Here is a 12,576-nt window from a genome sequence, read left to right as displayed (position 1 = left end):
GGTAAAAGGCTTTTATACTTTAACCTACTAGGAAATCCATAGTCCAGTTCCAGAGCAAGTGCTGCGGTTCTAGCACTGGGCACTGCCAGAGGGCATAAGTAATCTAACCTTTTATGTACATCATATCATGTCCTTTTCTGGAGGCTGGGGGGGTTGTATCTTTATCTCTTGGTCATGTTGATAAGAAATGTCACATGGATGACTTTCAAGAATTATAGTACTGACTGCAAGAGGCAATAAGCTTGCTGCCTGGAGAAGACATTTCTGATCTGGTTCCTCCCCTGGGTCTTCTCATAGTAAGCTGGCTCTTTACAAGGTATATCAACATGAGATACTGTGCAGAGTGTCCAGGGGCTCACTTACTAGTGGACAGGGGCTTACTCAAGCAATCCAAATGTGCTTCTTTAGGAGGTAGTGTGGACGAGCAGCGGAGATCCACACCGATTTACAAAAATAACACGTATCTTTGGCACCAGAATCCATATGATCAGGTAAGTAAGTTTTTCAAGAGAAATACTTTCAGGTTTTAAAAGTCGACACTTGGTGCCTTTTTGAGGAGCGGCAATGTTATCCTATGGATGAAAAACAAATACTGCATACAGTTATTATACAGTGGCTTTTGGGAAAAATCTCCTGGACTTAAAGTAAGTAGGGAGCAATGTTCAAGGCAGCTCCAGCAGGTCACCTCGGGTGGTGGTGGGGTGGTCGGGTACAGAGATGCTTTTCAGCGTCGGGTACCCAATGTTATCCTATGGGGAAAACATGTACTGCATTTGGGTCAATAGGGATCTAGTCTAGTCAGTCAGCACATCAGTAGTTGGTAGGTTTTTGAGACCTTTCCTCTGAGGAGCCCCCTGGGTGCATGTATTAATAAATCAATCACTGTCATCAGTGAGGATTTATTAATACGAGTTTGATACCAAACATTCCTTTTTTCAGTGAAGCCATCATGTAGCTGGGCACTATGTCAAAAAGGGGCTCGTTCCTACACTTCTAAACTGTAATTCTATCCTCTTGTAAGTGTACTTTGAGTTGCAAAGACCTGCATCATGCTGTTAAGTGCTGTAGTACTACTACTCTATTTATTTTTATTTTTCATCCAGGTTTGGAGTATGTGGTTGAATACAGGCGCCCAAGAATGGCAGACTTTGATTATAACTGTGAACTTTGTGGAAGCAGATCAAAGTTAGTCCCTATGATTGTTCATCTCAATGGCTTGAAACATAGAAAGGCTTACATTGTAAGTACTTCAGTACAAACATTGTTTAAATCCCTTAAAACATGATTGATCATGTTTTTATCCTAGACCTTCACTGACACTTTTTTTTTTTTTTAAACAGAGTAAACATTTTCCCTTCACTGCCAAAAACCGTAACCCAAAAGAAGACCTGTTCCAGTTCCTTAGAAGAATGGCATCTGAGATTGAACAATACAGAGGTGTCAAAATGTTTCGCGTAAGTAAGGTCAATCTTCTGTAAAGTTTCGTACAGTGCAAGTGTGTTTAGGTAAGATTGTTTTAAAGTTCATGATATAGTAAATCACAGTAAAGTATGCAGTGGACTTGAAGGTACAGATTCATGTAGCTAGCCTGTTTCTTTTGCCCAGACTTCTGTTGCTGTGTTACAGCTTGTTAAAATCCTTAAGTTCCTAGAATCCTCTCCTAGCTTTCTCTGTTGTTCAAATGGAGCATTCTAAAGCCTAGATCTCACTTCAGATTCTTGGTTTCTAAACCACTACACTCGCTTTACATTCAGTTTAATAGTACATCTAACAAAGCCACCGCACACGTTTACTGATGTGCCACATAAGGTCTTGAGTAATTCCTGAGTATAACCAGTGAGAGGCAGAGTTCAATGTTTATTTCTCGTAGCTGTGTTTGTCATGGCATCGTGTTCTCATGCCTGTGGTATTTTCAGTGATGTGAAATGTGTACAGGGAATATTCCTATGTAGATGTCAACTCTGTATATGCAAACTAGATTGCTAGAATGTGAGAAGTCGCAAAGGATGTGTAACCTACTTAAATGTCAAAGTGCCCGAATCCATCCTACTTCTAGGAAAGTGTGCTTTAAGAGCAATACTCCACTTTTTAGAGGGCAAAGATCAGCACTTCACATGGTGAGTAAGCCAGAGCACAAAGATTCTTGATACTAAACGTTGCCGTTGTGCACTTATTAGCCCAGAGAATGATTTGGTCTGCCTCATTGTCAACCCACACCTTTGATGTATTCTATTAAACATGTTAGCATAGTCCGCTTTTGTTTTTGCTGTTGTTTTTTTGCAAAAACACTGTTTTCTAAACACAGACTATCCAGTCTGCCTTAAAGGTTGAATTCTAGCCAATGGGGAGCATTACAATTACTGCCTATATGTAGTTGTGGTTGAAGGCATGAAGCCAACAGTGGTAGATTAGGGTAATATTTACCAATGTGCCCCTTTTCAGGTCAAGCTTTGAGATCTTTTGTATATACTTTGTGGGCTTTAAGTCTGCCCATTGCTTTTCATATGTATGTCAGTGTCCTTTTAAAAACCCTTGCCTGCTAAAGGTCAGTCCTTCTCTTTGTCCCTCCTTTCTGTCTTTTGTTACCTCCCATGGAGCACTGGCCAAGTACTGTATCTATATACTTTGGTAGCTCATCTTTTAATTTGAGGGACTTTTTATTTTATTTTTCTATCTTGTGTTACACTGTGGGTGCTTGGTCCGCTTCGGCTCCCGTATTTTATTGCATCTTCCCTAGCGCTCCCTCCTGCTCCTAATTCTTGTTATCTCCTCCCCCCCCTTCCACTCCTCCCCCCGCATGCCTGCAGAGGAACTTATTTTATTATGTTATGGAAAACATTTAATCTCCCTGTGCAGATTCCTTACTTTCCCATGCCGATTTCCCCCCACTGTGCTTGTTCCATGTTTTTAGTAAGCACTTGTGTTTCCCATGATCACCATGATAAACACTACTCCACCGGAAAGACTGGCAGAATCATTACTAACTGATACCCTCCTAACTTTATCTTGGCGGTTGCTCAGAGTGCTGTCTTTTTTTTTCTTTTTTTTCCAATGGCTTTGTCGCATACGCTGCTTTGCCTCCTCTCAATAGAGACATGCCTGTTGCTCACCATCCCTTAAATTCTGTGTGGTGTCCTCCTGGCCTCTCCTCTGATTGGCCAGTTTTGAAAAGACAGCGCCTAAACTATTCTTGTTTTCCGATCCTGTGAAATGTTTAAAACCAGGAGAGAGCAGGTTACCAAGACAAACCACTCCTGCGCATCCCTGCTCGGACTCAGTTTCCTGGAGGCCCACTGCTGTCTCCTGACCTGAGTGGTTGTCTGGGTTAAGATTCAACAAATATTTACCATTAATAAAGTAGCCAAATCATTTGCCTGCCTGTGGCAGAGGTCCCTCGTCCTTTTTGTCGCGTACCTCTTCTGTAGCGAGTCACTCAGGCTATCAGTGCTGAGTCTGTACTTAATCTACTCTGGGAGTGCTTTCTCTGTGGCTGTGTGTACCAATCTTTCCTCTGCATGTACATATTTCCGCTGAGGAACCACTGACCATCTACGAGCTGGCTGTTAGGCCTAGCCAAAATCATTTACCACAGCTCTTGCTGTTTACTATTTCAAAAATTACAAGAGCGGCATATAGGAACAATATGTGACACACCCACTGTTCTTTCTGGAAAAGAGCTGTTTGAGTCTCAACAGAACAACCTTATGCTGTCCCTTGTCTCCGTGCTTACCTCTTCTCCATACCTCTCCCTTTAATTCCCCGTACTTCCCCCCACTTGTACATTTCCATGCTTCTCTATTTACCCCTCTAACTCCACATTTCTCTAATAGCAACTCCTAGCATGCTTCACCCTCCCTCCCCTTTTCCCCACGACTCATCCGGGGTAGAAAGCGCTATATTTATACATTGATAGCCTCTTCGTGTCAATCCATTGTCAGATAACAGTAACTGCACTCACTTGAATGCCTCAACCTTACCTCGCTTTTCCACATCTCTCTTTACACCCATTCTTTATTTTCACATATCTTCTGTCTCACATGCACTCCCTCAAGCATCTCTTATCTCCCATACAACTGTACTTGGCCCTCCATATATCTTCTTCCTACAGGCACATGCTTTCCTTGTACATCAAAGGTGTATCTCACAGATTGTCCCCCACCTCACAGTTCTGCTGCTGTGCCCTTGTGCATGTAGCCAACACTGGGGTTCTCTCGAGTGTTCTTGCCCAGCTGTCCCTCGTCTTGCTTCCTGGTTTACATTGTGTAAGGAAATGCCTCCTTGTGGTTACCCCCTGACTTTTTGCCTTTGCTGATGCTATGTTTTGATTTGAAAGTGTGCTGAGGCCTGCTAACCAGGCCCCAGCACCAGTGTTCTTTCCCTAACCTGTACCTTTGTTTCCACAATTGGCACACCCTGGCCTCCAGGTAAGACCCTTGTAACTGGTACCCCTGGTACCAAGGGCCCTGATGCCAGGGAAGGTCTCTAAGGGCTGCAGCATATCTTATGCCACCCTGGGGACCCCTCACTCAGCACAGAGACACTGCTTGCCAGCTTGTGTGTGCTAGTGGGGATAAAACGACTAAGTCGACGAGGCACTCCCCTCCGGGTGCCATGCCAACCTCGCACTGTCTATGAAGTATAGATAAGTCACCCCTCTAGCAGGCCTTACAGCCCTAAGGCAGGGTGCCCTATACCATAGGTGAGGGCATGAGTGCATGAGCACTATGCCCCTACAGTGTCTAAGCAAAACCTTAGACATTGTAAGTGCAGGGTAGCCATAAGAGTATATGGTCTGGGAGTCTGTCATGCACGAACTCCACAACACCATAATGGCTACACTGAAAACTGGGAAGTTTGGTATCAAACTTCTCAGCACAATAAATGCACACTGATGCCAATGTACATTTTATTGTAATATACACCCCAGAGGGCACCTTCGAGGTGCCCCCTGAAACCTTAACCGACTACCCGTGTAGGCTGACTGGTTTTAGCAGCCTGCCACACACCAGACATGTTGCTGGCCACATGGGGAGAGTGCCTTTGTCACTCTGTGGCTAGTAACAAAGCCTGTACTGGGTGGAGGTGCTTCACACCTCCCCCTGCAGGAACTGTAACACCTGGCGGTGAGTCTCAAAGGCTCACCCCCTTTGTTACAGCACCCCAGGGCACTCCAGCTAGTGGAGTTGCCCGCCCCCTCCGGCAACAGCCCCACTTTTGGCGGCACGGCCGGAGGAGATGATGAGAAAAACAAGGAGGAGTCACTGGCCAGTCAGGACAGCCCCTAAGGCATCCTGAGCTGAGGTGACTCTAACTTTTAGCAATCCTCCATCTTGCAGATGGAGGATTCCCCCAATAGGGATAGGAATGTGCCCCCCTCCCCTCAGGGAGGAGGCACAAAGAGGGTTTAGCCACCCTCAGGGCTAGTAGCCATTGGCTACTAACCTCCCAGACCTAAACACACCCCTAAATTCTGTATTTAGGGGCTCCCCAGAACCTAGGAACTCCGATTCCTGCAATCTAAGAAGAAGAGGACTGCTGAGCTAAAAAACCCTGCAGAGAAGACAGACACCAACTGCTTTGGCCCCAGCTCTACCGGCCTGTCTCCCCACTTCTAAAGACACTACTCCAGCGACGCTTTCCACAGGGACCAGCGACCTCTGAGACCTCCGAGGACTGCCCTGCATCTAGAAGGACCAAGAACTCCCGAGGACAGCGGCTCTGTTCACCAAAGACTGCAACTTTGAAACAACCGCCGGAAGCGTGAGACTTGACACTCTGCACCCGACGCCCCCGGCTCGACTTGTGGAGAACAACCACTTCAGGGAGGACTCCCCGGCGACTACGAGACCGTGAGTAGCCAGAGTTGACCACACTGGACCCCCACAACGACGCCTGCAGAGGGAATCCCGAGGCTCCCCCTGACCGCGACTGCCTGCTTCAAAGACCCGACACCTGGTAAAGACTCTGCACCCGCAGCCCCCAGGACCTGAAGGATTCGACCTCCAGTGCAGGAGCGACCCCTAGGTGGCCCTCTCCCTTGCCCAGGTGGTGGCTACACCGAGGAGCCCCCCCCCCCCCCCCCTGCCTGCCTGCATCGCTGAAGAGATCCCTTGGTTTCAGCAGGTTTTCAAGGACGCAAGGCTGCCAGCGACTGAAGTCATCCCCCAGGCGTTGTACGCGCTCCACCCATCGCTCCTTGCAATCGCTATGGGCCGCGCCCAGGCAGTTTATGAAAGGCCAGACCCACCGCTCTTCCCGGCGAAGGCCCCTCCATTCAGGTCGCACCTCACGGTTCAGCCCCACCGCAGTTTAACAGCTCACGAGGGTCTGTTATCTCAACACCAGGTGCCATTCGCCTCCACATCTATGCCGGGCCAGGTGGGGAAGGGGTCGAAGCCCTGTTGGCTCTTATCTTCCTCTTGACTGCCCCGTCCGCAGCCTCATCCAACTTTTGCCCCACGAGGGCCAGAGGCCCCTGCAGTGTCTTTGCGCACCAGTGCTCGGTGCCCTGGCACGCTCTGCTCCCCAGCGGTAGCTGGCACTCACCACTAGCTTGTCAGAGATGGCGCGTGCCTGCCATTTTGTGTAGCCGCATAAGGCAGTTCCTGGTTTGGCAGGATTCACAGCAGGCTGGTCTGGAGCCGCTCCTCTACGCCGCCGCCATCTTCGTCAGTGTGCTCCGCCCCCGTTAGGAAACCTCTTCTATACAACATAAAAAAAGAATAAAAAAAGGAGAAATGTTTGTGCTATTTAAATGTTTCTGGAAAAAAATTACTGCCTGTAGATAAGTGCCCCTTTTTGACAGGCTCACCACCCACTTTTTGCCTAGTATTTTATGCAATTGTGACTGTAAGTGCACTGGGTTTCTGCTAACCAAACCACCAGTGCCAGATCTTACCCTAAAAGCTGTGCAATTGTTCCCCAATTGGCAATACCTTTGGTTCCCACCTGTACGTCCTTAGTAAATGCTACCCCTGGTAGCTACTGCATGGGTACCAAAGAAGGGTTCCCAAGGCAGAAGCATGTATTGTGCCACCCTCAGGGACCCCTCACCTATCAAATGCAAACTGCCTTTGCAGGCTGTGTGTTTTGGTGCAGCTAAAGTGAAAACCCGACATGGCACACATCTTGTGTGCCCTGTCCCCTAACACTGTGTGCAATATATGTAAGTCACCCCTACAGCAGATGGTCTGCACAGAGCACCCATGGACTACTGGTCTTCTACTGTGATGATTGGGTCCATTTCCCAATGGTGTCTTTGGGTCTGTCTTACTGTGGCACATCAAGTTGGGGAACATAAACCCCTATTGCACATGACACTCAGCGTGCGAATGGTGAGCCATCCAAGGCATCTTAGGGAAGGTAATATGGGGAGAATAGACTTGGAACTCAAACTGTTATTGCAGGATGCAGATGTACAACATAGTTATTTTCTGTTAAGAAAATAGTATTTATTGATACCAAAACACAACGCGTTGCATAAAGATCTGGTGACTTTAACAGGATGCACAACATGATCTAAGAGGTTCACTACACAGAAAGTCTCAGACTTCAAGTGCATGGGCTGGCTCACTAAGGCATAATAGCACAGCTTTTCTGTAATTTGTGACCCCTAGATCTGTCCTTAATCATTCACTAGGAAATTGTTTTGTGCAGGTTGTTGTTATCTTTCAAAGTACCAACCAAAAATCTGTTTAGCCAATTCAAAGTAATGGTCTCTGAGGCGTATTACCAGATTACAGTGCACACTTCAAAAATTCAGGTGTGGATGTGCAACTGTCTGCATGGAACAAGCAGTCCTACATGCTGACTACAGAGCTCGTTTTGACAGCTCCACAACTTCCTCTCCCCATCTGGCAGGTGAAGAATGCTGCGGCTCGCTATTGGCAGTTTTGGCAAGAATTTATAGTCCTCTCAGAAGAGAATCCTAGAGTATGGCAAAGGCATAGTCAGATTAGGTCTCAGTCTTCATTTGTGGAAGTCACAATTGCTTATGAATCTGCTTTGGTGGTTAGACTACTGTTGGGTTTTTATAGGTAGGCTTCAGTTACACTATCTTTGTAATCTGCTTCTTCTTTAATGCTTCTCTCCATGCATCGACTGCTGTGGACAAAGCACTCTCTTCTCCCCTCTAAGGAGACGGTCTGGCTTCCTGGCAGATCCACAGCTTCTGCAAGAATTGCAGAGTTCAAATAATGTCACCTCTCAAAGACTGGCTAACAGCAATACCAGCCCTGGACCACTGCAGCTCTTTGAGGCTTCAGTCCTTGTTAGATAAAACTGCTTGGAACTGGAATCAAGTGAGTTTCTAAACCAAGAATGTGGAACCACTGTTTGCAGTTCATGAACCAGTTTTGGGTAGGTTCTGTTCATAACTTCATCTCTCTTGCAGTATGCACAATCCTGTGTTTGACATTATGGCTCTCACACTAGGTGGTGATGCTCCTGCTTCCAGCCAGGAGTACCCATAACATGAGCACCACAAGTGTGAAGGTCTGAACCTGGCCATCAATAGGCTTCCTGGATGGGCCATTCAAGGAAAGGCAAAATACACAGGTCCTCCCTAAAAACTTCTGTATCTCTAGCAATTTAATTGGCTTACTCATTTCCCCTTTCACCCACTGTAGGAAGTTGGCTCTGTATGCACTATTTCAAAGTAAGGAATAGTATGCACAGAGTCCAAGGGTTCCCCTTAGAGGTAAGATAGTGGCAAAAAGAGATAATTCTAATGCTCTATTTTGTGGTAGTGTGGTCGAGCAGTAGGCTTATCAAAGGAGTAGTGTTAAGCATTTGTTGTACACACACAAGCAATAAATGAGGAACACACTCAAAAGACAATTCCAGGCCAATAGGTTTTTGTATAGAAAAATATATTTTCTTAGTTTATTTTAAGAACCACAGGTTCAAGATTTACATTTAATACTTCAAATGAAAGGTATTGCAGGTAGGTACTTTAGGAACTTTGAATTAGCAAAATAGCATATACAGTGTAAAGAAATGGCTCCCTGTTGCAGTTACCCCCCACTTTTTGCCTGATACTGATGCTGACTTGACTGAGAAGTGTGCTGGGACCCTGCTAACCAGGCCCCAGCACCAGTGTTCCTTCACCTAAAATGTACCATTGTATCCACAATTGGCACACCCTGGCATTCAGATAAGTCCCTTGTAACTGGTACTTCTAGTACCAAGGGCCCTGATGCCAAGGAAGGTCTCTAAGGGCTGCAGCATGTCTTATGCCACCCTAGAGACCCCTCACTCAGCACAGACACACTGCTTACAAGCCTGTGTGTGCTAGTGAGAACAAAATGAGTAAGTCGACATGGCACTCCCCTCAGGGTGCCATGCCAGCCTCTCACTGCCTATGCAGTATAGGTAAGACACCCCTCTAGCAGGCCTTACAGCCCTAAGGCAGGGTGCACTATACCATAGGTGAGGGTACCAGTGCATGAGCACTGTGCCCCTACAGTGTCTAAACAAAACCTTAGACATTGTAAGTGCAGGGTAGCCATAAGAGTATATGGTCTGGGAGTCTGTCAAACACGAACTCCACAGCACCATAATGGCTACACTGAAAACTGGGAAGTTTGGTATCAAACTTCTCAGCACAATAAATGCACACTGATGCCAGTGTACATTTTATTGTAAAATACACCCCAGAGGGCACCTTAGAGGTGCCCCCTGAAACTTAACCGACTACCTGTGTAGGCTGACTAGTTTTAGCAGCCTGCCACAAACCGAGACATGTTGCTGGCCCCATGGGGAGAGTGCCTTTGTCACTCTGAGGCCAGTAACAAAGCCTGCACTGGGTGGAGATGCTAACACCTCCCCCAGGCAGGAATTGTCACACCTGGCGGTGAGCCTCAAAGGCTCACCTCCTTTGTGCCAACCCAGCAGGACACTCCAGCTAGTGGAGTTGCCCGCCCCCTCCGGCCAGGCCCCACTTTTGGCGGCAAGGCCGGAGAAAATAATGAGAAAAACAAGGAGGAGTCACTGGCCAGTCAGGACAGCCCCTAAGGTGTCCTGAGCTGAAGTGACTCTAACTTTTAGAAATCCTCCATCTTGCAGATGGAGGATTCCCCCAATAGGGTTAGGATTGTGACCCCCTCCCCTTGGGAGGAGGCACAAAGAGGGTGTACCCACCCTCAGGGCTAGTAGCCATTGGCTACTAACCCCCCAGACCTAAACACGCCCTTAAATTTAGTATTTAAGGGCTACCCTGAACCCTAGAAAATTAGATTCCTGCAACTACAAGAAGAAGGACTGCCTAGCTGAAAACCCCTGCAGAGGAAGACCAGAAGACGACAACTGCCTTGGCTCCAGAAACTCACCGGCCTGTCTCCTGCCTTCCAAAGATCCTGCTCCAGCGACGCCTTCCAAAGGGACCAGCGACCTCGACATCCTCTGAGGACTGCCCCTGCTTCGAAAAGACAAGAAACTCCCGAGGACAGCGGACCTGCTCCAAGAAAAGCTGCAACTTTGTTTCCAGCAGCTTTAAAGAACCCTGCAAGCTCCCCGCAAGAAGCGTGAGACTTGCAACACTGCACCCGGCGACCCCGACTCGGCTGGTGGCGATCCAACACCTCAGGAGGGACCCCAGGACTACTCTGATACTGTGAGTACCAAAACCTGTCCCCCCTGAGCCCCCACAGCGCCGCCTGCAGAGGGAATCCCGAGGCTTCCCCTGACCACGACTCTTTGAACCTAAAGTCCCGACGCCTGGGAGAGACCCTGCACCCGCAGCCCCCAGGACCTGAAGGACCGGACTTTCACTGGAGAAGTGACCCCCAGGAGTCCCTCTCCCTTGCCCAAGTGGAGGTTTCCCCGAGGAATCCCCCCCTTGCCTGCCTGCAGCGCTGAAGCGATCCCGAGATCTCTCATAGACTAACATTGCGAACCCGACGCTTGTTTCTACACTGCACCCGGCCGCCCCCGCGCCGCTGAGGGTGAAATTTCTGTGTGGACCTGTGTCCCCCCCGGTGCCCTACAAAACCCCCCTGGTCTGCCCTCCGAAGACGCGGGTACTTACCTGCAAGCAGACCGGAACCGGGGCACCCCCTTCTCTCCATTCTAGCCTATGTGTTTTGGGCACCACTTGGAACTCTGCACCTGACCGGCCCTGAGCTGCTGGTGTGGTGACTTTGGGGTTGCTCTGAACCCCCAACGGTGGGCTACCTTGGACCAAGAACTGAACCCTGTAAGTGTCCTACTTACCTGGTAAAACTAACAAAAACTTACCTCCCCCAGGAACTGTGAAAATTGCACTAAGTGTCCACTTTTAAAACAGCTATTTGTCAATAACTTGAAAAGTATACATGCAATTTTGATGATTTGAAGTTCCTAAAGTACTTACCTGCAATACCTTTCGAATGAGCTATTACATGTAGAATTTGAACCTGTGGTTCTTAAAATAAACTAAGAAAAGATATTTTTCTATATAAAAACCTATTGGCTGGATTTGTCTCTGAGTGTGTGTACCTCATTTATTGTCTATGTGTATGTACAACAAATGCTTAACACTACTCCTTGGATAAGCCTACTGCTCGACCACACTACCACAAAATAGAGCATTAGTATTATCTATTTTTACCACTATTTTACCTCTAAGGGGAACCCTTGGACTCTGTGCATGCTATTCCTTACTTTGAAATAGCACATACAGAGCCAACTTCCTACATACAGTTTTTACATAAATCACATATCGCTATTTTAAAACTAGACAGTGCAATTTTCAACAGTTCCTAGGGGGAGTAAGAGTTTGTTAGTTTTTGCAGGTAAGTAAACCGCCTACGGGGTTCAAGTTTGGGTCCAAGGTAGCCCACTGTTGGGGGTTCAGAGCAACCCCAAAGTTACCACACCAGCAGCTCAGGGCCGGTCAGGTGCTGAGGTCAAAATGGTGCCCAAAACGCATAGGCTTCAATGGAGGAGGTGGTGCCCTGGTTCCAGTCTGCCAACAGGTATGTACCCATGTCTTCGGAGGGCAGACCAGGGGGGTTTTGTAGGGCACCGGGGGGGACACCAGTCCACACAGAAAGTACACCCTCAGCGGAATGGGGGCGGCCGGGTGCAGTGTGCAAACAAGCGTCCGGTTTGTAATTGAAATCAATGGGAGACCAAGGGGTCTCTTCAGCGCTGCAGACAAGGGGGGAGGGCTCCTCTGGGTAGCCACCACCTGGGCAAGGGAGAGGGCCTCCTGGGGGTCACTCCTGTACTGGAGTTCGGATCCTTCAGGTCCTGGGGGCTGTGGGTCCAGTCTTTACTAGGCGTCGGGATCTGAGGAGCAGGCAGTCGCAGTCAGGGGGAGTCTCTGGATTCCCTCTGCAGGCGTTGCTGTGGGGCCTTGGGTGGGGGGGGGGGCAACTCTGGCTACTCATGGTCTCGCAGTCGCAGGGGAGTCCTCCCTGAAGTGATTGTTCTCCACAAGTTGAGCCGGGGGCTTCGGGTGCAGAGTGTCATGTCTCACGCTTCTGGCGGGAAACGCAAGTTGTTTCAAAGTTGCTGCTTTGTTTCAAAGTTGCAGTCTTTGGTGAACAGAGCTGCTGTCCTCGGGAGTTCTTGGTCCTTCTAGATGTAGGGCAG

General features: G+C 48.1%; 1 protein-coding gene across 1 annotated transcript in view; it reads left to right on the top strand.

Moving 5' to 3' along the window:
- The window catches only part of LOC138280199 (tol-Pal system protein TolA-like), a 689,969-nt gene that overhangs the window by 52,488 nt on the left and 624,905 nt on the right, over window positions 1-12,576 (top strand). Inside the window, exons 6-7 of the mRNA XM_069219461.1 lie at window positions 1,104-1,240; window positions 1,341-1,454. Of these exons, the coding sequence (XP_069075562.1) occupies window positions 1,104-1,240; window positions 1,341-1,454 (251 nt within the window). The remainder of the gene's footprint in view (window positions 1-1,103; window positions 1,241-1,340; window positions 1,455-12,576) is intronic.

Source organism: Pleurodeles waltl, chromosome 2_2, assembly GCF_031143425.1.
Source record: "Pleurodeles waltl isolate 20211129_DDA chromosome 2_2, aPleWal1.hap1.20221129, whole genome shotgun sequence".
Taxonomy (NCBI): domain Eukaryota; kingdom Metazoa; phylum Chordata; class Amphibia; order Caudata; family Salamandridae; genus Pleurodeles; species Pleurodeles waltl.
The sequence above is the reverse complement of the archived record's forward strand: the minus strand, read 5'-3'. Positions and strand labels throughout refer to the sequence as shown.